The 27,320-nt window shown below is 37.4% G+C and overlaps 1 protein-coding gene across 15 annotated transcripts; it reads right to left on the bottom strand.

Annotated features, from left to right (window-relative positions):
* Window positions 1–17,523: 17,523 nt before the first annotated feature.
* LOC120074185 (putative pentatricopeptide repeat-containing protein At3g15130) lies at window positions 17,524–26,993 on the bottom strand. 15 transcript variants are annotated; one of them, XM_039027215.1, is made up of 9 exons: window positions 23,951–26,993; window positions 23,426–23,529; window positions 21,829–23,031; window positions 21,204–21,246; window positions 20,011–20,742; window positions 19,787–19,931; window positions 19,104–19,706; window positions 18,390–19,019; window positions 17,524–18,147 (listed from the first exon to the last, which is right to left on the bottom strand). In XM_039027215.1, exon 1 carries the CDS (start codon window positions 26,620–26,622, stop codon window positions 24,190–24,192), a length of 2,433 nt encoding a protein of 810 aa, XP_038883143.1. In that variant the 5' UTR covers window positions 26,623–26,993; the 3' UTR covers window positions 17,524–18,147; window positions 18,390–19,019; window positions 19,104–19,706; window positions 19,787–19,931; window positions 20,011–20,742; window positions 21,204–21,246; window positions 21,829–23,031; window positions 23,426–23,529; window positions 23,951–24,189. The 15 variants fall into 15 exon arrangements, with proteins under 15 accessions (XP_038883143.1, XP_038883142.1, XP_038883144.1 ...); XM_039027214.1 differs by lacking the exon at window positions 21,204–21,246 and having other exon boundaries at window positions 18,390–18,682; window positions 18,765–19,019; XM_039027216.1 differs by lacking the exon at window positions 21,204–21,246 and having other exon boundaries at window positions 18,390–18,672; window positions 18,765–19,019.
* Window positions 26,994–27,320: the final 327 nt, after the last annotated feature.

The raw sequence follows: 27,320 nt of genomic DNA, 5'->3' as shown, positions 1-27,320 counted from the left end.
TCTTCGTTTAGGGCACATCAATCTCAATAGAATTGAGAGATTGGTGAAGAATGGACTTCTAAGTGAATTAGAAGAAAATTCTTTACCCGTGTGCGAGTCTTGCTTTGAAGGTAAGATGACTAAATGACCTTTTACTGGAAAAGGTTATAGAGCCAAAGAGCCTTTTGAGTTAGTACATTCTGACCTTTGTGGTCCTATGAATGTGCGAGCCCGAGGTGGCTTTGAGTATTTTATCAGTTTTACTAATGATTGCACCAGGGTATGTTTATCTTATGTAACAAAAGTTTGAATCCTTTGAAAAGTTCAAAGAGTTTAAGGCTGAAGTTGAAAACGCATTGGATAGACGTATTAAAACACTTCGATCGGATTGAGGTGGAGAGTTTTTAGACTTGGCATTCCAGAACTATTTAATAAAACATGGAACCGTTTTGGGTACACCTCAGCAAAATGGTATAGCGGAGAGGAGAAATAGGACATTGTTAGACATAGTTCACTCGATGATGAGTTACGCTTCCTTACGCGACTCGTTTTGGGGTTTCGTAGTAGAGAATACTCAATTGTGTTCCCTCCAAGAGTGTTATAAGAATACCTCTGGAGTTGTGGAATAGACGTAAAGCTAATTTACGTCACTTTCGCATTTGGGGTTGCCTTGCATACGTGCTGGAGGCTAATCCCAAGAAGTTGGAACCACAGTCGAGGTTATGCCTTTTTGTAAGCTACCCCAAAGGTACATGAGGGGGTTATTTTTATGATCCGATGGAAAATAGGGTGTTTGTTTCAATGAATGCTACTTTCCTAGAGGAGGATCATATAAGGGAGCATAGTCCACGAAGTAAAGTCGTGTTGCGTGAGCTTTCCAATTAAACTACTGAAACTTCAACTAGAGTTGTTGAAGAGCCTGCTACATCACCAAGAGTTTTTGATGGGAGTCCATCTAGTAGGTCACTTACACCTCAAGAGTTGAGGGAACCTCGACCTAGTGGGAGGGTTGTGAATCCACCTATTCGCTATCTGGGTTTCACAAAAATCCTTGCTATGGTAGCAGATGGCGATGTTGAGGATCCGTTGTCTTATCATAAGGCAATGAAGGATGTTGATCGGGATGAATGGGTCAAGGCCATGGATCTCGAGATGGAGTCGATATACTTCAACTCAGTATGGGATCATGTAGATCAGCTTGATGGGGTAAGACCTATAGGTTGTAAATGGATCTACAAGCGCAAACGGGGTCCTGATTGGAAGGTACAAACCTTCAAGGCTCGACTTCTGGCAAAGGGTTATACCCAGGTAGAGGGAGTCGACTATGAGGAGACTTTCTTGCCTATTGCCATGTTAAAGTCGATCTGCATCCTCCTGTCCATTCCAGCTTATTATAATTATGAGATCTAGAAAATGGACGCCAAGACGGCCTTTCTGAATGGCAATCTTGAGGAAACCATTTACATGGTGCAACCCGAGGGATTCATAACCCAAGGACAAGAGCAAAAGATTTGCAAACTTAACCGGTCCATTTATGGACTGAAACGGTCGTCTTGATCTTGGAACATACGGTTTGATACTACAATAGAGTCGTATGGCTTTGACCAAAACGTTGATGAACCTTGTGTCTACAAAAAGATCATCAACGCTTTAGTAGTCTTCTTAGTGTTGTACGTAGACAATATCCTACTCATTGGGAATGTTATAGGTCTACTGACTACAGTTAAGAACTGGCTAGCGACCCAATTCCAAATGAAATATTTGGGAGAGACTCAGTTTGTTCTAGGTATACAAATCTTTCGGGATTGTAAGAACAAAGTGCTAGCACTGTCTTAGGATCATACATCGACAAGATGTTGCTCAAGTACTTGATGCAAGACTCTAAGAAGGGCCTACTGCTGTTCAGGCATGGAGTCACTTTGTCTAAGGACATGTGTCCTAAGACGCCTCAAGAGGTTGAGGAGATGAGATGGGTCCCATATGTGTCTGTCGTTGGCAGTTTGATGTACGCGATGCACTGTACTCGTCCATACATCTGTTATGTTGTGGGCATAGTCAGTAGATATCAATCTAACCCAAGCCAAGGTCACTGAATCGTAGTGAAGAACATCCTCAAGTATCTTCAGAGAATGAGGGACTATATACTCGTGTATGGTTCTAGGGATTTAATCCTTAATGAATACACGGATTCTGTCTTTCAGACTAATAAGGACTCTCGTAAGTCCACATGAGGGTCGGTCTTTACTCTTAACGGGGGAGTTTTAGTGTGGCGCAACACTAAGCAAGGGTGCATTGCCGACTCCACTATGGAGGTGGAGTACGTAGCGGCTTGCGAAGCTGCTAAGGAGGTCGTCTAGATTAGGAAGTCCTTGACAGAACTGGAAGATATTCTAGATATGTCTAGGCCCATTACCCTACATTATGATAATCGTGGGGCAGTGGCGAACTCCAAGGAGCCGAGGAGTCACAGGCGTGACAAACATATAGAGCGGAAATATCATTTAATCCGTGATGTAGTGAATCGAAGGGACGACCGAACATCGCTTCGGAGCACAATATTGCTGACCCATTTATGAAGGCTCTCATGGCTACAGTGTTTAATAGTCACCTATGGAGCATGGGTCTACAGGATCGCCTGCGACTGGACTAAGGCAAGTGGGAGATTTTCTTGTATTAGGCTTTTATGCCCTAGTTTATTATTTTGTACTAGTTTTAATGTACACCTCACTTCGCTTTAGGACAAGTGGGAGATTGTTGGGGTTGATGCCTTAAAGTCTCATATCTTGTAGTTTGTAAATAGTTTGTACGAATGCTTGTGTCATATAATATATGATATTTACTTCACATCTTGTTTTTTTTGCTCAGTTGCATGTTTATTTGCTTTACCATAAACCAATAAAATTAAAATCCCTAGTTATCTGTATGTAACTCAAGCATGTATGTGGTGACATACAAGTGGATCATGTCTTGAGTGATAACCAAAATGATCTGTAGTATATGAATATAGGAGGGAAACCTTATCCTGGTAAGGTTACGGATGCGGCTCGCTTTTGTGGAATGGTCATAAGTGTTGTAACTTGTCACAGATGGTCTGATCCTGATCATTCGTGTTGAGGACATGCGAGCGGGAGCATCCTATACAAAGAGTTTGTAAAGACCTGACCACGAAGTATTAATTTCTCGTTATATAACACCGTTCATGACAGAGACTTCACTTCACTAGGATGACAATAGGTAACATGACCTCAATCCTGAGTGAGTTGGGAACTCATGCCATTGAGAGTGGTCCTTTGATTTGTATGGGTTCGAGTGGCCAGGTCGCTGATTCAAGCCTATGATTTTGGGGATTCGTCTGATTTGGGAGCTGGGAAATCAGCTACACAAGATGGAATTCACTACTTCCCTAATGCAATGGTAAGTAGATAGATAGCTCACTTAAGGTTTGATTCCGGGGCTTGAACGATTTAGCGCCACACACCTTCTCTTGGCTCGAGAGGTGTTCACACATAGTTGGACTATGTTGTATTGTTCTTTAGAGAAATCAGTGGTACCTAAGGAGCGAGATGTAACTATATAGGAAAATGGTAATTTGGCCCAGCTGTACTTACGAGCATCTGTGAAAGTTCATCGTACTCATGGTTGGTTATATCCATTGGACACAGAAATATATCTGTGGTAAGAAGAGTTCAGCGGTTGGTCTTTAGTGGAATGCCTGACAGTTAACGGATGGTAGATCTCGTGGCTAAAGAGTTTAGTCAGCTTTTCACAGACCATTGGAGCTTCGAGCCACAGGTCTATTAGGTCCCCTAGGTAGCTTAGATAAAGCTAAGAATCAATGTTTGGGTTAATTTAAAATGTTCAAATTGACAAGAGGAAGTTCGATTATATATGATATAATTGGACTGGTTAATTATATAATTGACTAAATGTATGAGATACATTATTTTGGAGGAAATTAGATATAAATATGATTTATATCAAGTAGAGAAGAAGTTACTATAGTAGATATGTGATATCAAACTATTGTTGGGATTGGTGTCCTAATTCTTCCGGAGTCTCGTTGTTTTGTAAAGATACACATTGTTCAATGAATAAAATAAGTGTTATTTAATTCTGACATTTACTCATATCCAATAAACAAAGCTCTTTGGTTATCTTATGTGAACTTAAGCATGTATATGTGATATACAAGTGGATCATGCCTTAAGTGATAACCTAAATCGCTTTGTAGAGGTTTGCAAGTGTTGTAAACTACTACAAATGGTAGATCCTGATCATTCGTGCGGAAACGTGGAGCAGGGGTGTCCTATACAAAGAGTTTGTATAACACCTGGACCATGAGATGACTAGACTCTGTATATAACACCGTTGAAACTAGAGACTTGCATCTCACCTAAACGACCATAGGTGACACGACCTTAATCCTGAGTATTTTGTGAACTCCTGCCATTGAGGGCGATCTTTTGATTAGTATGGGTGAGAGTGGCCAGATTGCCAACTCAAATGCCTACCTTTTTAGGGACTTGTCTGATCTGGGAGTTGGGAACTCAATCCATAATATGGAATTCACTCCTTTCCCGAAGCAGAGATAAGTAAAGAGGTTGCTCCCTTAAGGGCTGATTCCGGGGCTTGAACATAGTGGCCACAGCTTCTCTTTGGAAGAGAAGACTCAGTCATAGTAGGACTATGATTTATGTTCATTAGAGGGATCATGGTACTTAAGGAGACAGATGTAACTACGGGAGCATAATGGTTATTGACCCAGCTATACTTACGAGCGATCTGTGAAAGGTTGTCGCACTGCTGATTGGTTAAGATGGACACATAATATATCTATAGTGAGGAGAGTTCAGCTATCGGTCTTAAGTGGAGTACCTGGCAGTTAACAGATGGTGGATCCCATGACTAAAGAGTTTAGTCAGTTATTCACGTACCGTTGGAGCTTCGGATCTACAAGTCCATGAGGTCCCCTTGGTAGCTTGGATTTATGTTGAAAGATAAGTTCTTGGTGTTGATTTGAAATGTTCAAATTGACAAGAGGTATTTTGATTATATGTAATATAATCGGTATGATGTATGAGATACATCTAGTGGAGGATTGATGTAAATGAGATTTACATTAAATACCATGGAATAAGAAAAGAACTATGGTTTATATGTTTCATGAGATGAAATATTAAAACTATAGGTTATAAATATAGTATGATAAGTTAGTTATCATTTATATTTATAATAATATTAATTATTAGATAATTAATACTTTTTTCTTTAAATAACCAAATGTAGTGGGTGGTTATTGATCATCGTAACCGTGAGTTTAAAAGAAAATTGGTTTCCCATTTTCAAAAATAGTTTTTTACAGAGGTTTTCACAAAAAGTTTAAAAAGAATTTGAGTTTTCTCTTTGGCGAAAAGAAACTCATGGAATTTGTCAAGTAAATATAGATTTACTAAACGACAACTGAGCGAGCTAAACGATCGTGCAGTTGCGAGCTAAACAATCGCATAGCTTCGCTAGACTATCACTGACCCAAGGTAAACGATCGTGTAGAATCAACCGAGCTAAAAGATCACATAGCTTTATCTAAATGATTGGGCATCGACCTATATGATAGGTCTCTGACTTCTCCCACTTGTCCAGTCTTGTACGCGATCGTTGTTTTCTCCGTTCGTCTGCCTCACACCAAGTTCGAACAGAGCCCACCCTCTGGATTCTCACACCGAGAATACCAAGGTCGCCTTATTGGTGGTGTCAGATTCTACTCGACACCGTTGAGGTTTTTCGGAGGCCATTCGTGGTGCTACGGAGGCCATTCGCTGTTGTAGAGGAGATCGTTGAGGACGAGCGCGAAGTGTTCGTGCTGTGTTCATGCGGTGTTGCGGTCGTGTAGATCGAGTGTTCATGGTTGCTTTTGTTTGATCAGAATGCGCATCGAAGCGTGGAGGCGCTTCTATCGTTGTTAGTACAGTTTTTCCTTCTGTACATTTAATGTTCATGCTGTAATTTCTCTGTACATTGTATAACCGCTTGTTTTGAAGTCGACTGTAAATGATTTGTTGATACATGATTGTAATTTGGAATGGTCTTGCTTCCACTGCTCATGAAAATCTCGTTTCCGATTTCCTTCAACTACAGGGTAAAAATATAATATGATTATATTTATTAATTATTTAATTGGTTAATTAAATGATAATTGGCCTAAAATTTCTCTCAGACATGCGTTAGTACGAAAAACCGCGTCGGTTATTGTAACGGAAGTATAAAATGAAATTTTGTTTCATTTTGCAAAGTTCGGAAAAATTTGGCGTCAGTGTGGAAACGTAAATGATTGCATATGTCGAGAGCCTATAGATAGTCACTCATCGCCTAAACGATCACACGTCTCACATCTAAACAATCGCACACTAGTTCCTAAACGATTGGATAGCTTTCCTAATCGATCGTATGGTGTGCCGTGTTTTCTATATGATCATTTACCTTTTCCTAAACGATCGTTTAGTAAAACCTACACTATCATGTAGCTTCTTCTAAACGATAAGCATCTAGCTCTACGATAGCTTCCTTTTCTCTCCCACTTACTTATCGTCTACACGATTAGTTCTTTCTCCTACCTCTACCAAACTCACCAAAGACCACACTTTGGGTTCTCACTCCGAAAATACCAAGGGCTTCTTTATGGTGGTGTCGTCCCCGCTGCGTTCATTTGTTCGTCATTGATTGTGCTGCGGCAGTCGACGCATTTGTTAGGCGATAGTAGATCGCATAAAGGTTTTTCGCTGCGTTTGAGTTCCAAAGCTTCAAGAGCATCTTCAAATGGTATGAGAACTCTTCCCTTGTATCTTATTATTCAAAGCATGTCGTTAATTACTGTTTATTTGTGTAACTGTATGTTCATATGTATATGGTGTATTTCGGTCACGGTGAAATTGGAAAGATCCGAATGCGCTCATGGATGCTCTTTGTTAAGAGATCCTTCAGATTCAACACCTATGACTCTTGATTGATGACGGTCAATTAATAACATTTACTATCTGGGAGTTTTAGGGCATAAAACCCAATAGAGCTAGCCTTTTGTGCTACGAAATAGACATATCTGTCTCTTTGCTACAACAACAACACTACCTGAAACTGCAGTACTCTCCAACATATATAGGCCATTCTTCAAGATCCTCTTCAGCTTAACCAAAAAACCCTTGGTAGCCTTCAGAACTCCCTTCTCAGATTTATAAGAATAACTTGCTCTATCTAATTCACGGAGAGAAATTAAATTTTGTTTTAGTTTTGGAACATACTTTATGTTAGTAAGCATTCTGACCAACCCATCATATGTCGCTAGACGAACCATGCCAGTTCCTTTTACATCACAGGTACCATGATCACCAAGAAAGATTTTTCCCGTCATTTTTTTTAAAGTTAATAAAAAAAAAATCCCGATTAAGAGTCATGTGAAATGTGCACTCTAAATCCATGATCAAAGCATCTTGAATATCCCTGTTGGACACCATCAAGACTTGTGTTGAATCATACCCATCAGTAACATTTGCTGCACTAGATTCCCAACATGCTTTCTACCTGATGCGTCCTTACTCTTATTCAAAGGGCAATTTTTCTTGAAATGTCCTTCTTTGTGACATAAGAAACATTTCCTGACGTTCCCTTTGGACTTTGACCTGGATTTCGTCTCTTTTCCTTTTCCGTTCTTTTTCTCACTTCTACCTCTAGCCATAGTTAACTCTCCATCCTTGTGTTCCTTTTCAATTTCGAGATTTCTAACTCTCAAGGCATCCAACACTATATCCATGGACAATGAATTCTGTCCATATTTAATAGCTGCCTTAACTTCTCAATACGATTCGGGCAATGAATTCAAAAGAATAACAACTTGATTCTCATCTGACATCTTTTCACCGATATTATTGAGATCAACTAAAATCCTTTGGAATTTATCCAAGTTTTTTTCTAAGCCTTTACTCGAGTCCATCTTATATCCAAAAAAATTCTCTTTTAGATATAATTTATTTGCTAGGGACTTACTCTTCTTCCATAACTCTGTTGTAGTAAGAGCGCCATCTATTAGCCTAAGCACTCCATGCGAATGATACAAAACTATCGTCGAATAGGCCATCTCATCTACATCCCTTTTCTCATCTTCTGTGATTGTTGGTGGAAGGTCATTTTCATCTAAGATTTTAGATACCTTTTGTTGTACTTTTTTTTCTCCATAACCAAAAATGTTCTGTACTTTTTTGCCTCCATAACCCGATTTAACAACTTGAATTGTGTAGACAACGAAATAATCTATCAAATTTACTTCAACAGAAATTAACTTGAACAAAGAATATAACAGCACCTTACCACACACACACTCCTTTGGATTGAAGAGATTTGATACCACTTGTAAAATTAAATCTCAACTAAGAATGCCCAAACAGAATACAACACAGACAACAGAATAAATCGAAAGCGATAAAAACATAACAAACACAAGGATATATAGTGGTTCGACCAATTTGATCTACATCCACTTTTAGAACCAACTTGAATCAATTTTATTACATCCACGATGTGGTCAAAGAGGACATAACAAGAAAACGTGCAGGAAAACATTGATCACACTGACATTGTGGGGGATCATCATTATTACGAGGTCGTCATTATTGTCACCATCACCATTATTATCATCACGAGGTCCCTCATTATTATTACTATCCTGAACAAATCAAACGAACTATTCTGTCAAATGAGGTAATCGATCATTTAAGAATATGTAAACGATTTTTTAGGAATATGTAAATGATTGTTTAAGAATATGTAAATGATCGTTTAGAAAATCTTAACGATCGTCTACAAAATCTAAATGATCGTCTAGAAAATCTAAATAATTGTCTAGAAAATATAAACGATCGTCTACAAAACCTAAATGATCGTTTAAGACTATTTAACTTATCGTCTAGAAATGCATACCTCATTCAGACGATGGATCATCATCTTTATTTTGTTCAATTGCTAGTCCATCAGATGATGTTGGATAGTAAATGTATCTACCATCTGACAGACCATGGTAGACAAGTTCGCCAAATCTTTGCGGATTTCTTTAATTTCCTCCCTAAGAATCTTGTATGATTTGAAATGACGATGCCTTGAGGACTTTTGTTGCCTATGTGGTTCCGGCTCTATTGGATTAGTCTAAACCGACATATATGGTTCTGGCTCTATACCTTACACATTTTTCAGAGCTTTCTACATAGGGTTCATGCTCTTCATGCCCCCCAAAGGACTCGTGAGTATCGATTGAGTGTTCAACCTCTTCAATCCTTCTTGCTCTAACAGCAGAAACCACATTAAGTCCTTCCAGTAGGTCCTCCTTGTACCTTATATCCTCTGCGCTAGGTACAAGTTTCGACACAACAATAGTCTGTACATAAACAAATGAGCAAGTCAGAATGCATGAAACTATAAACAAATGAGCAAGTCAAAAGTGATTGGTTACTTACCTTTTTTAGGTGGAAAAAATTATTGCTCAATGATTTATAAGATGGAGCATGAGAACAAGTCCATCTAAGAATTCTAGGAATTGCATCCTTGCTAAATTTGGTGGCTATGAACTTACTTGATGTGGATAAAAATTCCTAAGCCCAAACCTACGATATGGAAACTTTGTTACATGTACATAACACATAGGTTCAATGTATATTAAAGTGAACCATAAACAAAAGTACATACCTGGAAACAAGTACGAATCCCTTTATACAGTAATGTGAGGCATGTTGGTCACCTTTTGCTTTCTTTGAATCATATGCCTCATTCTTCCTGTGTATGATAGTCTTCATGCTATTCAATATATGTCAGTAAAAGAGAGAAGACCAGTTGCAATGTACGAAGACGTTGTGGTCATCGACAATCTCAAATATATTCACATCGAACTAGGTTTTTTTTTCTTTCCCATTCATCACCGTTTCAATAAACAGTGCCAATGCAACCTTGACAACATCTTCGTCATTAGTAAAATTGAAGTTCTCGAATGCGGTCTCTACATCCTTGCGAGAACTATCCTTTCTATTTGGGTTCTTCGATCCAAGAATGAGTTCCTGCAGCCTTTCACCGCTTGTTTCTCTTTCTACTATTTCCCTGGTCAGCCACAATCCAGTTATCAAGTTAAAATCCTCTTGGAAGAATGTTACCTTCTTCCTTAGAATGTTCAATGATATAACATCTGGGTTCACATCTGCTACCTCCCTTAACAGAAGGTGGTGCAAAAATTATCCATTAAAAAAATTATCTGTATCGAACAGTGGACCAAAGGCTGTTTTCTTATATAGTCTCATTTGTTCTTCTGTTAACTTATTCTTAATCATAGGGGCAATTTTGTGGACTTGGCAAGCGACTGTAGCAGGAAAATATTTCTCAGCAGGGACGACCATCTTAACAATCTGACAATCGTGTACATTACAGAATTAGTAAATAATCGTCATATTACCAATATGACAATCGTGTACATTACAAGAAAATCTAAACGATCGTTTAAAAAATCTAAACGATCGTCTAGAAAACCTAAACAATCACATAAAAAAAAACTAAACGATCTCATAATGAAAACTAAATAATCGCATAATAGATATCTAAACGATCGTGTAACAGTCAACTAAACGATCGCATAACAGATATCTAAATGATCGCACGATATAAACCTAAACGATCACACAATAAATATCTAAACGCTTGCTCAATATTCTCTAAATGCTCGCTTAGTATTCTCTATCTGATTGCTTAGTATTCTCTCAACGATCGATTACGAACGAATACGTGATTAAACCCAAAAAGATAGTCAAACCTCAAATATTAACATGCATTCTTCAAAGAGAAGAGTCTCATACCTTTTAGATCACGATAACAGTGGCAATGAAGTTCAAAGAGAAACATGCGAGGAGTTCTGGGTTAAAGTCCGGAGAGAAAACGAGAGAAAATTTGAGAGAAAGTTCTTTGAAGAGAAATGCTTTAAGAAGGAAATGAAAGAAATGAAGGGACCTATCTTTGTAAAGAATTCGTAGAGGAACGCAAACAGTCTGAAGAATTTTTAAAACTGGGGGTAATTTCGGAATTTCACATGGGCAAAAGTTCAGTGGTAGAAAAGTTTTTAGGAAGAGGTCATTGATAGAAAAGTTTTTGGTTTTTGGGTCATTTTGTGAAATTTTCCAGTCTTGAAGGGAGGATTATCGCACCTTCCAGCAGGAGTCGAGATCGAATGGTGAGTTATTGGCAAGGGATTCTTATTTAGTTTTGAATACCCAAGTGAATTGATATGGATTTAATGTACTCTTGACATTTGGGTCTTAGATCTAAGTTTCGAATTTTGTCAGCAAACTGTTCGATGAATTTGATATGGTTTCGACAAGTCTTGGATAAGTATTTGAGGTTTCAAGACGACTTGAAATGTTGAGGGTGCTATAAATTTAGTTTATAACTCTTGGGTGTGGTCTATTTTCAAGATTGGATGGTTTTGTTGGGTTTTGAAGCGGTTTTGATTCAACTACGCATTGGATAAGTCATTTGGATTTTTCTATAAGATAAATTGTCTTTTGGAGTGAGGCTCTAAAAATTTAACTTAAGTTTAATCACGATCTTGTGTTTGAAGTTGATCCATGTTTACTCTAATCTAAGAGGAAGGTTACTTGCTAGTTATTTGGGACTAAAACTTGAGATAAGTGATTTACGACCGGTTCATCCTAAAATCCAAGTTGACGTTAGGTTAGTGATTGCATTGAAAGCATGATTCTATTTTGATGGATTGAATTGCTATAACTTGCTATGGTTGAACTGCCGAGGTTGTTTCGAAAACTGTGTTTATGTTACGAAAAATATGATATTATGTGAAGGTTTTGTTATGTTTGATCGATGAATGAACTATTGAGATATGTTACTATGATTATTATATTTTTTTGTGGCTTGATATGAACTTGGACGATGTATGTTGCATGTAGATTGATGGTGATCAAACTGTGTTTATTATCTGAGTATGTTTCGGTGTCCTTATGGGATTGTCACCTATGATTATGTTATTATTAGGTTATATGTCCTAAAACTTGTAGTTTGTAATCAGTAAACGATATTAATACGTAATAGTGATTATTTTGTGGTCAAGTCTTACACAATCTCATAGTGTAGAACACCCCCGCTCACATGTCTCTGCATGAATGAACTGATCATATAGTTTATGATACTTTACAACATTTGTAACCATCATAAAGCGGATCGTATTCAATAGTATCTCTAGAAATAGGTACCCAACTTAATCCAAGTATTCATTACAATAACCAAAATTTCGTAGTTTATTGGATTTAGAGTTATCAATTAATTTTCATTCAACAACATTTGTCTGAATAAACTTCATATATGTTTATTGTTTAAAAATTACGAGTTTTAGGACATACAACCCAACAAACTCCTAGTGGGTTTTAACAAAGTTGAGTACTGTGAGAGAAATCTAAATACAATAAACTAGGACATCTCATACTCACGGTTATTGTGTCTTTTCGAAGTCACTTCCTATGAAAGTGTGCTTGATACACACCTTTATCATGATAGGGATATTAACATGTACACCTAGTGGGCCCAGTAGTGGGTCACTCACTAGGTATTCTTATACTCTTTTATCTATCTTTTCTATGTAAAAGAAAGGACAAAACGATGACAAAAGGAATCCATGATCAAGCCTTGGGACTTGACATCGCTTCCACACTTACTTTCTTAAATCGACATGTTTTGATTTAGGGGTCAAACATTTATCATTCTTTGATTATTTATTTATCTATTTGTTTATTTAAAAATTTATTTCAAACTTGAGTTAGGGGGTACTCAAATAGTGATTTTACGTTTCTTTCTAATTTTATAATAGTACTTATTTTATGAAATTCTTTTGGATTAAGTTAAATTTTGTGAAAGAATCTGTTTTGAGATTTATGTTTGCATGTACTAATAGTACAACGCCCATTCTAAAAAGTTGGTCGTTACACCTATCATGATAAAGTTTTCCCACCTTATATCACCATATTTCAAAATTCAAAATCCATAGTTCCAACAAATGGTGATTTCACATATAAGTACAAATTTACAAAGTTGGGCTTTTAAGATCGAAACAGAATTTTAATGAAGAAATCGAGGGATCCATTGCAGATTTGCTTACTTGGGGTATTTCCCTCTCTCTCTCCTCTCTTACTCCCTCTCTAACATATAAGTCCTCCAGCCAAGTAGCCAAAGCCAACACAAATTACTGTAAATATTGACAAATTTCAAAGACTTGAGGAGTGAATCTTCTCATCCTCAATGGTTTTTCTTTCTTTTTAAATGTTGGAAGTCAACATACAGTTGCTGGAAAACTTGATTCATGCAATGATATTTGCTTAAACTCTTCAAATCTTGACCGTAGTTTGTTAAGGAAACATTCGAAGAAAAAAAAAATCTCTAGAGAAGAAGAAAAACAACAAGCGGACATAATTTTTAACCAAAGGACTAAATTGTTACTAAATTTAAGATATATTGACCAAATTGTTACTTTTAAAAGTTTAAGAACCAAACTGATAATTTTATATAAATTTAGGGACCAAAATAATTTTTAACCTACATAATAAAATAACCGATAAGAGCCTATATGTTATGAAGTTGTGACTGATAATTTATAGCAAGAGATGGCCATATAACTAAGATGATTAAAGAAAAAATCATCAAAAGCGGTGGCTTCATCCTCAAAGATGCGATGATTGGCTTTTGTGCTCAAGTCAAACAAAAGCTTTGATGAAAGCAAGAGCCTATATATGATACATAATACTTCTCTATTACCTAGTTAAGACTTCAAAATTTCACTTAATAGAGTGAGTCAACAAAGTAAAAAGATTAAAATAGTAATGCTTACATTACGTGCCCCTGGAATAATTTAGGGGAAATTTGTATGGATAACCTAATTTTTTGGTCCAAAATGTCAAATGACCCATTTTTAAAAAATAATGTCAATTGACCCTCTACCGACATCATCACCATACCAAATTACGTAAATTGCCCTTACACCAACCACAGGAGGTAAATCTCGCTTGAAATTCTCGATTTGATGTGAGTGCTCGTCAGTGTACGAATGATTTGACAATTTTCACGACGGAAGCCTCAAAGCAAATAAATAATACCTAAACACAATAAAATGGTGATTTCTTTAAACTCTAAACTCTATTTCAAAGGTGATTACTTCTTTGGTTTTCGACGGTGTTTTGTTGAACGGAGATTTTTCGAACGGGGACTTCCAAGATGAGGCTTTTTCAGAACGGAACAGTTTTTTTAGAAGGCGTTTCATTATTTTGAGTCTGTTTAATTATTTTTGCTGTGTTATTTCTGGAAAGGTAGCATTACGAAATTTTGTATTCTGAGAGAGTCAGAAAGAGGAAGAGTAAAAGAGAGAGCAAGAGTAAGAGAGAGAGCGAGATTACGAGAGAGAGCGAGATTACGAGAGAGAGCGAGAGTACACTTCAATTGCTTGTATAACTTAATGATAAATGTTCTCTTGCTTTGTAGGATGATAAAAAAGTGTCTACTTATTCGATATGGAGGTGATTGGGATGAGAATGAAAGTTCGTATATTGGGGGACAGTTGATAGGAATCATTGTGCCTCATACATTGAAGTATGAGAACTTAAATCTCGCATTTACAGGGTTATAAATGTCAGTTTTTCAGAGTTTGATCTTACACTGAAAGTTATATATAAACTTGAATTTGAAGCCCCTCCACAATGCATAAGGAATGATGATGATGTTCGCTTCCTTCTTTTGTGAGAAAAGCTTAGTAGGCTTCAGATAGTTGTAACGTTGAAATCTAATCAGGACGAAAATATTGGAATGGGGTTTGGAAATGTGAGTTATGATGATACGGCCGTGGACAGACAATACGAGGAATCATATCAGTTTCGTCGGAAATAGGTTGATATTCCATTGTCTATCAACACTGTACCATCAACATTCGATTATATAGATTGTGGTCCTTCAGTGGATGTGAATGAGCAACCAGCAGGATTGAATGAAATGGATCGTGATCATGGAGATGTGCGTCGTTCTACAGCAGCTTCAGTGGTTCCACCATCTGTGTCTTCAAGTCATACGACAGAGTTGATTATGCCTAGCACCTCTTCATCTGGAATAGAGAACCTTGAAGTTGGTCAACTATTTTTTAGCAAAAATGACTTAAAAATGAGATTATCTGTCCATCAACAAAAATTTTGAATTTAAGGTCAGGAAATCAACCAAATCTATGTTCACTGTCAAACGTATTGGGGATACATGTAAGTGGAGCCTTCGTACAATCAAAATGGAAGGGTCTGATATATTCAAGATCACAAAGTACTGCAGTTCGCATACATGTTCCATTGGAATTCTGAATCACGACCATAGACAAGCAACTGTTACGGTTGTTGGTCAGCTCATTAAAGATAAGTTCACGGGAATAGGACGTATTTATAAATCTTGTCATATCGTTGAGGATGTGAGAAGAGATTATGGCGTGAACATAAGTTATGATAAAGCGTGGCGTGCAAGGGAAGCCGCATATGATCTCACTAGAAGTACTTCAGAATACTCATAATCCATACTACATGCTTATGGAGAAACGTTAAAAATAGAGAATCCGGGTACAGTCTTTGAGATCGACCTTAAAGATGAGGTGCATTTCAAGTATATGTTTATGACATTAGGGTCTTGTATTAGAAGTTTCGCAAGTTGTCGGCCTTGTATTATTGTTGATGGGTCACACTCGAAAAGAAAATACAAAGGCACCATGTTGGTTGCGGTTTCTATGGACAGGAATAATCAATTATACCCACTAGCATATGCAATAGTGGACAATGAAACTGATCGATCATGGAAATGGTTTATGTCAAACTTGATATGCGGTATCGGAGAACCCGATTTTCTAGTGTTTGTGTCTGATCGGATGGTATCTATCGGCAATGCTATTCGTGCATTTTTTCCCACGGCATTCCATGGATTGAGCACATGGCATATAGAACAAAATCTGGTTACAAACTTTAAAGATAGCACGGTTGTTTGGATATTTAGAGATGCAGCAAAGGTATTTCGCATGACAGAGTTCCAGATAAAATGAGACAAACTCCGTAGTTTTTGAGACAGTGTTGTCACGAAATATTTGGAAGATATCAGTCTTCAAAGGTGGGCACGAGTTTACCAAATAGAACGAAGATATGATAACATGACATCCAACAATGTAGAGTGTTTCAATTAGTTAACTAAAGAGTATCGACTATTGCTCATAGTATGCTTGATTGAACATGTTAAAGGAATGCTCCAATCGTGGTTCTACGAACGGAGGAATTACTGAGCATCTCGAACGACATTGCACTCAGACTACTGTGAAACCCGATTGGTAAGTGAGGCCGATAAGGGCAGACGATATCGGGTGGAGCCTATTGATTGTTATCGGGTACACGTGTGAAATAATCATTGGACAATATTGTCAATCTTCACACGAAGGAATGCACATGTAAGGAATTCGACTCACTTGGTATCCCATGTTCGTAGCAGTTGTTGTTGCCAAGGAACGAAATATACCCATCCACAGTCTTTGCTGTCGATTTTATACAGTGGACTCTCTAATGACTACGTATGTGGAGCCTATAAATCCACTTAGCCACATATCTGAATGGAAGAGACCTCTTGGATATGTAGAAAAGATTATCATTCCTCCGAAGTTTGTGCCACAAGTCGGGCGACGGAAAGTGAGAAGAATACCATCCAGAGGAGAATTTCGCAGACAAATGAAATGTGGTCGTGGAAATTATGGGCATAACCGCCAAAATTGTACCGAACCGCTTACAACCGTGCAACGTGCTGAAAAAATGCCAGAGACCGTGACATAAACACCCCTCATCTAGTTTAGTTTGTAACTAACTTGTAACATTTCATTTGTTATAAATACCATTGATCAGTTTTTCATTCATCATACTTATAACATACTTGTAACACTTCATACTTCATACTTTCATCTTGTAAACATAAAACAATAACAAGCTGGAGTATTTCTATAATAGCAATCTCCATACTCTCTTAATCTTCATACTCTCTCCATCTTCATATTCTCTCAATCTTCATATTTTTAACAAAAAACAATAACTTCATACTCTCTCAATGTTCATACTTGTAACAAAAAACTATAACTTCATAATCTCTCAATCTTCATACTTGTAACAAAAAACAATAACTTCATACTCTTTCAATCTTCATACTTGTAACAAAAAATAATAACTTCATACTCTCTCAATCTCACTCTCTCAATCTCGCTCTCTCAGTCTCGCCCTCTCTCAAAATCTCACTCTTTCAATGTTTAAACTTTGAACCTTGAACCATATAATGTTCTACATACCATTGATCCAATGAAAAGAGCAGTAGCTCAATTATGTATGTTTTGATAAAATTATGATATTGAACTTTGAACTTTGAACTTACATAAAAAATACATGTTCAATTATACAATGAAAAGAGAAGTAGCTCCATTATACATAAAAAATAAATGTTTTTTACATACATAAAAAATAAATGTTTTAACGTACATGAAAAATACAATAAAAAATACATGTTCTATACACAAAAAAAATACGGAGTGTTTGCCCATAGTTGATACGCTAACTACATCCTATATTCACTCATCTTCTCCAGAGTGATTATGAACAAATCAACACCAGTCACCAGGTGTTATAGAAATTTGATTGCGAAGATGCCACAATCAAACGACCCGTGTTATATGTCGACGTTCATAGGTCGCGAGATTTTCCAACGGGCTGCGAATAGATCTGACTTTGAACGATCCACATCACAGTAGTGAAGTATGGATGATACTGTGACCGTCAATGACTCTAGCCAATTCACCACCTTTGTCATTGGTGTGTATGACAGAAGTGAATCGAACACGAATATGTAACCTCTGTTAATGTCCATTGCAAGGACCATCCAGTGGTCACTGATATTCATCGCCGTATAAACGAAATCCACATCTGCCCATTTGACATCCAATTTACCGGTGATGCAGTCCTTATACGTGTCTTCATCTTCCCATGCTAGGGCAGCCTCCAAAAGTGTCTTACTCTTTATTCGTTTAAATACCCCGCCACGAGTATTAAGGTGACTCTATCAAATAAAATGAAAAGTTAAGTAACGAAATATAATGAGAAGTTAAGAAACAAAATATCAAAATTTACCGTTACACCAATTGACAAGATGGTGAATTTGTGCATGCACATGTCGGGCCAAGTATAAAATTTTTCTTTCATAAAATAAAATAAAGTATTTATGGTATGCACAAAAAATTACTATATCAATAAAAATACAAGATAGCCAACATGTAAAGAAGTCCAGACTAGGAAACTTACATCGTACTCGACCAACAAATTCGGGGTAATCAATTCCTTGAAGAATTGCTTGGCAAGTGGTTTAAAGGAATTCCCTCGAACCTCGTTGTCCGTATTGTCATCCGAGATCTAGCCCATCATTTTTGTAAGGATATTGTATGGAACATCATGTGCTACGTTATATGTGATGATCGCTCTGGAGAGTGACGTAGCTACACCTGGGAGAGGATGCCTAACCACACTTTTCTTCTTTACTTGAGCTAAAAGTGTATATTTATCAACAGGTTTCCCCTTACAACTAATTCTTTGAGATTCTTACATAAACAAATAACAATAGATTACTCATCAAGAAATATAAAAATATAAACAAAGATTACTGATCAATAAATTATTCACCAGTGTAACTTCTTCTGTGGTCGTAACAATCCCAAAAGTGTCAGCCTCTGTTTGTGGGACGTCGGCCTTTATAGGTTTGACGTCAATTGGTGATGTCGTGGTGGTATTGGGTTGTAAAGGAGGGGTGGGAGTGGGTGAAGTGGTGGTATCGAGCTGTAGAGGGGGGATGGGAGTGTTAGAGGCAATCGCATTATTGGTATCGGGATCCCGAGATAGGATGGATGACCTGGTCGTCTCCTCATTCACCATGGAACCCTTCAATTAGTAAAGTAAAATGATGAGTTCACGAACACGTAAAAACTAAATACATAAAGACATAAAATGATAGTAAATGCAAACCTTGCACATAGACTGCAACAGTGACAGGATGGCTGACAATTATTTTTTCATGTCCGTCATGTTTTCCTCCATACTTTATACACGACTATCTAAACCCGATATACGATCATCCAACCTCAATAGTGAGCTGTCAATGGTCCACAGGTACAAATAAATAGAATCATCGGGATTGGCTCTCTCCCTGCAGCGGGTAGCACACTCAGGACACTCCTCATCCACAGGTCGCTCTCTACGGGAGTCCACGAGATAAACATCAAGTTGGTTCAACTCGTCCTCATCGCGTACGTCCCTCATCACATCATGGAACATATCATCACTAAGTGTGTATGTCCCTCCTTCCACCCCTCCATATTCAACATCCTCGTGCTTAGAATGCTCAAGTTCATCCCCTCCCTCCACCCTGACAACTTCATCATTGTCATCTCCACGATGAGCATCACCATCACTTTCACTTTCAGGACTACCCCCATCACTAGTCGACCTATTGCCACTTTCAGAACTATCATCATCCGCACCTAGATCAAATATAGGTCTTCTGTCCACTGGGGTATCTCGAAACTCCCTCTCAACATCTGACATGACAACACCCTCTTTAACCTTTATCTGCATTAACAACCCAGTAAACTGGTTAGTGTTAATTTAACAACCAGATAAACATATTATGCATAATAGAGTAAACGTACATTGTTAGACTCGAATATCTCTCTCGAGTACTTTGAAGAACACTAAGTGGGACCATGACCATCGTAATATGTGGGGCAAAGCCACCTTGCTCCACTCCGCAATGTTCCCAGCTATCGATGAAGCTAGGATCTCGTACGTCCATACCTAAATAAAATTTAAAATATATAAAGAACAATAGTAATGTTAAATCAAACAACACGATTATTATGTTAAGCAAATTTACCTAGAACGCTTGTGAAAATCCACATAAAGAGTACTTCACAATGCAATTTTTATTTCCTTTGACCCTCGTCTTGTATAGACTGCTCTTATCATTCAACGCAATCTTTAGGGTATCCAATGTCCTCTCCCAAATAATGGTATCCCAATCAAGACTGTTGTAATACTCTAAGTTTTGAACGTCCTTAAAACCTTTGAGGTTCACTGTATTTTTCTATTTGTTTTTCCCCATCATTGCGACCCCAGTATAGTAGACTACTGTGATTTTCATAGCATCATCATCATTTTCAAACTCCAACTCCTTGTATTTTTCTTCAAGTTGATGGAGATGTAAGGTGTCCTTCGTCACTCGATTACCAAAATACTTGATAGCAAGTTCATACAAGGACTGTTGGTTTTGATCAACTCGTGTTGGGGATTGCCACAAACCAGTCATCAACAAAAATTCATCCTTCGAAAAAGTGACAACCTTTCCACAAACAGAGAATGACATTGAGTCTGATCTCGTCCTTTTCACTTATCTCAGTAACATGTGATGGATAATTGGGTTGTTAAACTCCATGTCAGCGTCTACAAATCGCCCAAAAACTGTTCTCTTGAACATGTCTAGTTGTCTTAGTGTAAGCTTCTCCTTCACAATCTTGTTTGCATTAGCAATGTGGGCCAAGCTTGTTACTTGACTGGAAAATCGGTCGACTTCGGGTATTCTGAAATGTGTTGCCATCTTAAATCACTCCTGCATGAAATAAAGATTCAATCAGTAAACTCCTTCAGAAAAAAAAATAGTAAAACAACATTTTGTTTAAATCTCGTTGGATTCGCTCTCGCTGGACTCGCTCTCGCCAGTGTCGCTCTCACTTATCTCGCTCACATTCTCTCTTTTTACTCGTCTTCAACCACATAACACATCGAAAACTAGAAAAACAAACAAAAACACCATAGGTTCACAGTATTTCTAAACCCCAGAACGACCCACCCTTTCTGGTGTCACTCTCTCTAGTATCGCTCTACCAATTTCACTCTCACTTATCTCGCTCACAAACTCTTTCTACTCATCTTCAACCACAGAACACATTGAAAACAAAAAAACAAACCAAAAGAAAAAACATATCAGTGTATTTCTAAACCCAGAACAACCCACAAAGCCCTATTATCGATCAGTGTAAGACATTTTAAGGCACAGATTGAAAGATTTACCGATCAGATTCGATTTGTCGGCGGTTGTAGAATCGTTTGCAAGCTGAAATGATGAATTTTAAAGAGTTTTTAGTTTATGTGCGATACAAAGCCGTTAGCCTTGAAAAAATTGAATGAAGAGTTTTTAGTTTTGGTAGGTTCTCAGTAAAAAGGTAAGAAGACGAAGAAGTAACGGCAATTTATGTAATTTGGTATGGCGATGATGTCAGCAGGGGGTCAATTGATATTATTTTTTAAAAATGGATCATTTGATATTTTGGACCTAAAAATTGGGTCATCCATACAAATTTTCCATAATTTTGCCCATAGCTTTGTCACATGTTATTAACTCTTCCATCAAGCTATAATTCGTGTGCCGACCTATGAAAAATAATTCTAGATTTCCGTCTATTAAGAAGACGCAGGAAAGAATGCTATTAGTAAAACACTAAACGACATGTACTTATGTCCAGATGCATCAATTAAAACAATGTTAGAACCAACTTTTCCTCTCTTTACAGCCTGTGATAGCACTATTAGGGAAACACTTCAAGATGGTAAGTTAGCATCTCGAGTATATGATACAAACTTCCCCAGAAATTACAATGCCAAGAAAAAGAAACAGATCACTATAATTACTTCATACCTGATGACGCTTTGGCATTGTCTCTTTTAAGTAAATAATAATCTCACATCCAATTCTATCTGTCACAGTCTGGCAGATTTCCAACTGATCACGAGAGCTACTCGAAGTATATGACCAGCTGCCATCAATATCTGGTACACAAGATTGAAAATTATTATATTTCCATCTTGTAATTGTATTTAATAAGGAATTATCTTTCATTGAAATGGGCTGGCAAAACCTGATAAATTCAAAATAAAGACCAATTCTTGGTAAAAATAAATAAATCATAAAAGAAGAAAAAGAATTAGGTTTCATGATGTTACAATGTATAATATTCTGTAATACAAAATGAGTCTCCCAACTGCAAACAAATCCACTCTCCTTTCCCTTTCCCTCAATCACCCAAAAGGGAATGCCAAAACAAAACAGAGTCCTCAATTGGTAAACAAACCACTGAAGTTACAAAATAGGGACTCAAATGAGTCTCTCAGGTCATATAATTAAAAATCATTTTGAACAGATATTTTGAATAGAGCTACTTTCTTTTTCACAAGTATAGAACTACTCTAAACAAAAATAATGTTGATAATAGCTTCTTAAGTGACATCAATTCAATACGGATAGAACGAGTATCATCTCATCTTCGCCCTTCATGATTCAATCTAAAAGCCAGCTCTCCTGCAACACGGAGTTATAAACATATTACTTGATAATTTGAGTAATAACAGTGCAAATAAATATATTCCGATGTCGAAAATGGACAGAGAAGTAGATAATTTAGTAATATGAGAACTTCCTAATCATAAACTTCACTTATAGGAGTAGTAATAAGAAACTGCACGCTTCTCAGCAACACACATTTATTGAAGGAAAAAGTATATCAAATAAAATATCTTCAAAACCAGGGAAAAATTGTCAGCTGAGAAAAATGTTAAATCACAACAAACAAGGTTTGAACTCAATAGAAAACACATACCATGTTAACAATAGGTCTTACCAAGAGACATCTTTCCACCTCTGTTAACACCAACTATTATAATCACAGCTGGTTTTCTGATGCCATAATAAAAATAGAATCAGAACTAGTGCTTGAGATATCATGTTTAGTTTGATGGATTGCACAAACTATAAACCATGAAGCAAGCAAACTGGAATCTAAGTTGAAGGATAGATTTGCTCCCCTTCTGTCAACAACTCCAAAACATTCTTCTTTAACGCATCCTAGGATCATTTTGAACAATGTAATTCAAGTTTGATCAAGCGTTGCAGATTATTCGGATATAGAAATATAGAATCGAAAAACCGATGGAATCTAAAACATTTGTTTCATCAAATTGCCCATTTATAACAAAACTATACCTTCAAAATTAAATAAAAAATTCCATGACTCAAAAATCAAAACAGTACATAAAAGTTTTCTGTGACTAAAACTAAAGTGAATATAAAAATCTTCATAAGTGAAATTTCTCAAAATTGAAAAGACAGGTGAACTTTTTACCTTGTGCCACTAGTGCTTAAATGAACAATAAATGTAGTAATTATTAATTCATTTCCGTGTCGCAAAACCTTTCTATTTAAGAACGCAGAGTAATGAAAAATTTTGTGAACTCATTACCTTTATTTCACTAGCCGATTCAACTTCCCTGCCAATATTTCATCAAACAAGCTCTCCACAATCTTAATGGTGATCCTTGGCCCAAAATCAGACACCAATAATGCCTACAAAGTTTTCAACACTGCGATTAATTATTATAGTTTTTCATTTGGCTTACGAAGTATTTTTTGAAAAAATCGAGTATTAAAATGACTACCAACCCATATCAATCTAAAGAACATAGTCAAATTACACAACATTCGAGCATATAAAATTTCATTTCTGAAAGAGTATAAATGTAAGTTCATTCTCTGAAATAAAGAATTGAGCAAAGTTTAAGAGAAGAGAAAGGTAAACTAAAATCGAATTACACCACAGTTGTACCCACATTCCAGAAAAGAAAGCTAAAAATATAGTTGATTAGTTTTGACATGTTTGAGTTCAAATAATCCAAGAATTCACGAAGAGAAACTGTTTCCCTTGACAGGAAATGCTTCCCTTGAGACAATAAAACAAAAGAGATCAGAAAAGGAATAGAAGACAGACCTCTCAAGATTGTCATAAGATCTTCTTGATATCGCTTTTGGCCTTCTCCTTGAGCAGCTTGCCAAACCTGGTGAAGAATCCTGCGTGATCGGCAAAGCATCTAAAACGAGAACCATTCTTATCTTATCTTGCTTGGGTTGTGCCAATAGAATAACACTGTGAGGCATCAAGAATTAGTTGTTTCGTTCTCCAAGGTGGGTCAACAAAGAAACAAAAATCAAGTGGCTGAACACCCTCCCCTACCAGAAGTCTCCACAAGAACATTTTCCCTCTATGAAGTGATGGAAACAATTTAAATCTCTCAAAATAATATGCCTCTTAAAAACGCTAGATATATATTTCATTGCCGAGTGGCAGTCCCCGCATACTCTAAGATTCTTAAAAATTCGAATCGGTGCTCCTTTCGAGATTGTGAGAAGTCCAAATGCAACAGCCAACTTCTCACTATGATATACTAGACTACGTTCCTTAGCCTCTTCATCCATGTCACGTAATGCAAAGTTCATATCTGGAACATGTCCAGCTTCCTTTATTAATATCATCATTTCATCAATCTTTGCATATATTTCAGCCGCCAAAGGATGGCTTCTATCTTCAGAAATAAATGTATGCACTTGGCTCTTCATTTCAATCCAACTATATCCAGGCTCCTTGTTAATACCCATTGTTTTCATTGATCTACGAATATGTGCTGCATCTTCCCATCTACCAGCAACAGAGAACATATTGGACAATAAAACATATGGCAGAGAATTCGAAGGTTCCAATTTAATGAGGTTTTTTCCAGCCCTTTCTCCAAGTTCTAAGTTCCCATGAACCCTACATGCAGAAAGTAATGACTTCCATATGGTTGCATCGGGTTCAACCTCCATTCGGTTCAATAAATCCTCTGCCTCATTGAGTTTTCCAGCACGTCCCAGTAGATCAATCATACAAGCATAATGATCAGGAGCTGCCTTTATTCCATAAACTTTTTCCATTGATTCAAAGTAAGATCGGCCAGTTTCCACAAGACCTGCATGGCTGCAAGCAAACAACAAACCAATAAAAGTAACAGGATCTGGCTTTATGCCATCATTTATCATTTGCTCATAAAAATGAAGAGAGTCCTTCCCTCTCCCATTCTGTGCATAACCAACTATTATGGCAGTCCATGATATGACATTCCGAATTTCCATTGAGTCAAAGACTCTAATTGCATCTTCTAAGCATCCACACTTGGCGTACATTGTTATGAGAGAGTTCTCTGCAGATAACAATGAACCAACACTAGACTTGATAAAGTTTGCATGAACCTGTCGACCAAATTCTATAACTGTTAGTTCAGCACATGCACTAAAAACACAGGCAACTACAAATTGGTCAAGGTCAACCCTTGCAATTCTCATGTCACAAAATAACTTGAGAGCCTTTTCATGGAAGCCATTGTGAACATATCCCGTGACCAAGGAGGTCCACGATATTACATCTTTATCTGATATCTTATTGAAAACCTCTAATGCACAACTCAAGTTTCCCTGTTTAGCATACATGTCAACAAGCGCATTGCTCACCGTTTTGCAAGCATCAAAACCAGTTTTAATAATCAGAGAATGAACTGATTCTCCATTTTTCAGGTCCTTACAAGAAGCCAGAGATTTCAAAACAGACGGATATGTGAAATCATCAATTCTTATATCCCGATTATGCATCTTATGGAACAAAACTAGAGCTTCCTCCAGATATCCATGTGCCACACACCCAACAATCATCGAGTTCCAGCACACAACATCATCAATTTCCATGATATTTAGTATCATTCTTGCACTAGCCAAGTCTCCACATTTGGCATACATATCAACTAATGCACTTTGAACATATACATTAGGACCAAAACCACTCAAAATAATACATCCATGTACCTGCTGACCAAAAGCATAAGCTGAAATTGCTGTACATGCTGTCAATATGCTGGGAAATGTGAAATGGTTAGACTCTATTCCCCGTATTCTCATCTCCTTAAAACACTGAATTGCCTTCAAACTCTCGCCATTTTGAGCATATCCAGTGAGCATAGCAGTCCATTGAACATAGTTTTTCCTATCAGGCAGTGATAGGAAGAGGTATTCAGCCTCCAGAAGACATTTACACTTCGAATACATGTCAACAAGACCAGTTGCAACAAATATATTCGCTTCTAATTGGGTCTTTATTACATAGCAATGAATCATTTTGCCACTATGAAGCAAACCCAAAGTTGAACATGCTCTTAAAACGCTGCCCAATGTGTATTGACTTGGCTTCTGCCCTTCACTCCACATTTGGCTGAACAGCCTCAAGCCTTCAACTTCACACCCATTTTTGCAATATCCGGATACTAGGGATGACCAAGTGATAGAATTTTTAATTGGAGTGTCATTGAAAAGCTTGCGAGCTTCAACTAAATCTCCTAAATTGGCATATGCAGAAATCATAATATTCCATGTGTACTTGTCCCGATAAGGCATTTGATCAAACACCTTACGCGCTTCATCAACTCGACCATCTTTACATAACTCACTCAGAAGCTGATTGGAGACAGGATTCGATGAATAATACACAACGTTGCAGATGCAACGAAGAAAGACAGGGTGCTTGAAGTGAAAGTAGCACTTGGTGAAAGAGTTTGAAGTTTGAAAATATATATTGAACATAAGTACCTTCTCTAGGCACTGCTGCAAAGGACGTTCGCACCACCGTCGAGAATCTCGTCGCCGTCGCACAGATGAATTGTCGCAGAGAATCCTGCCGCGAGGTCAAGCTGCTGCAAGCCGTCGGAGGTTTTCGTCGTCGCGCGCAAGGTCGGCCACAGCAGCTGGATGCCGTGGGTCTTGCTTTGGGTAATGACAGAAACGTCGAGCAGAAGGAGGTGCTGAGATAGGGGTGTTCACCGAAGAAGAAATACACTCATGGTCGAAGGAGAAGCCGCTCGTCGTCGTGATTTTCTGCCGGAGGGTCGGCAGAGGACAATGAAGGAAAATTTCACAAAATACTCGAAAACCAAAACTTTTTTATATTAACCTCTCCCTAAAAGCTTTTCTACTCGGACCTTTTGCCCATACAAAATTCTAAAATTACTCTCAATTTTAAAAAGTTTTGGCTTCTTTCTTCAACCATTTCTCAACTATTCATTCAATATGTATTCAATACAACATCAACATTTCACCAAAACATTAATTCCCAACTAATATTCTACCAATAACATTGGTATAGACAAAATGGAAGGTCACTCTCAGTATTCACTTTCTGGCGAACTCCTCACGAACTTCTCTCATTGTTCTCTCAGAGTGTTCTTTAAGAGTTTCAGTCCAACATCCTCGTCGATTGCTTTCATCGTCAGATTCAAAAACAG

The sequence above is a fragment of the Benincasa hispida genome, chromosome 3, assembly GCF_009727055.1.
Source record: "Benincasa hispida cultivar B227 chromosome 3, ASM972705v1, whole genome shotgun sequence".
Lineage (NCBI taxonomy): Eukaryota > Viridiplantae > Streptophyta > Magnoliopsida > Cucurbitales > Cucurbitaceae > Benincasa > Benincasa hispida.
This window is presented reverse-complemented; position numbering and strand designations above follow the sequence as displayed.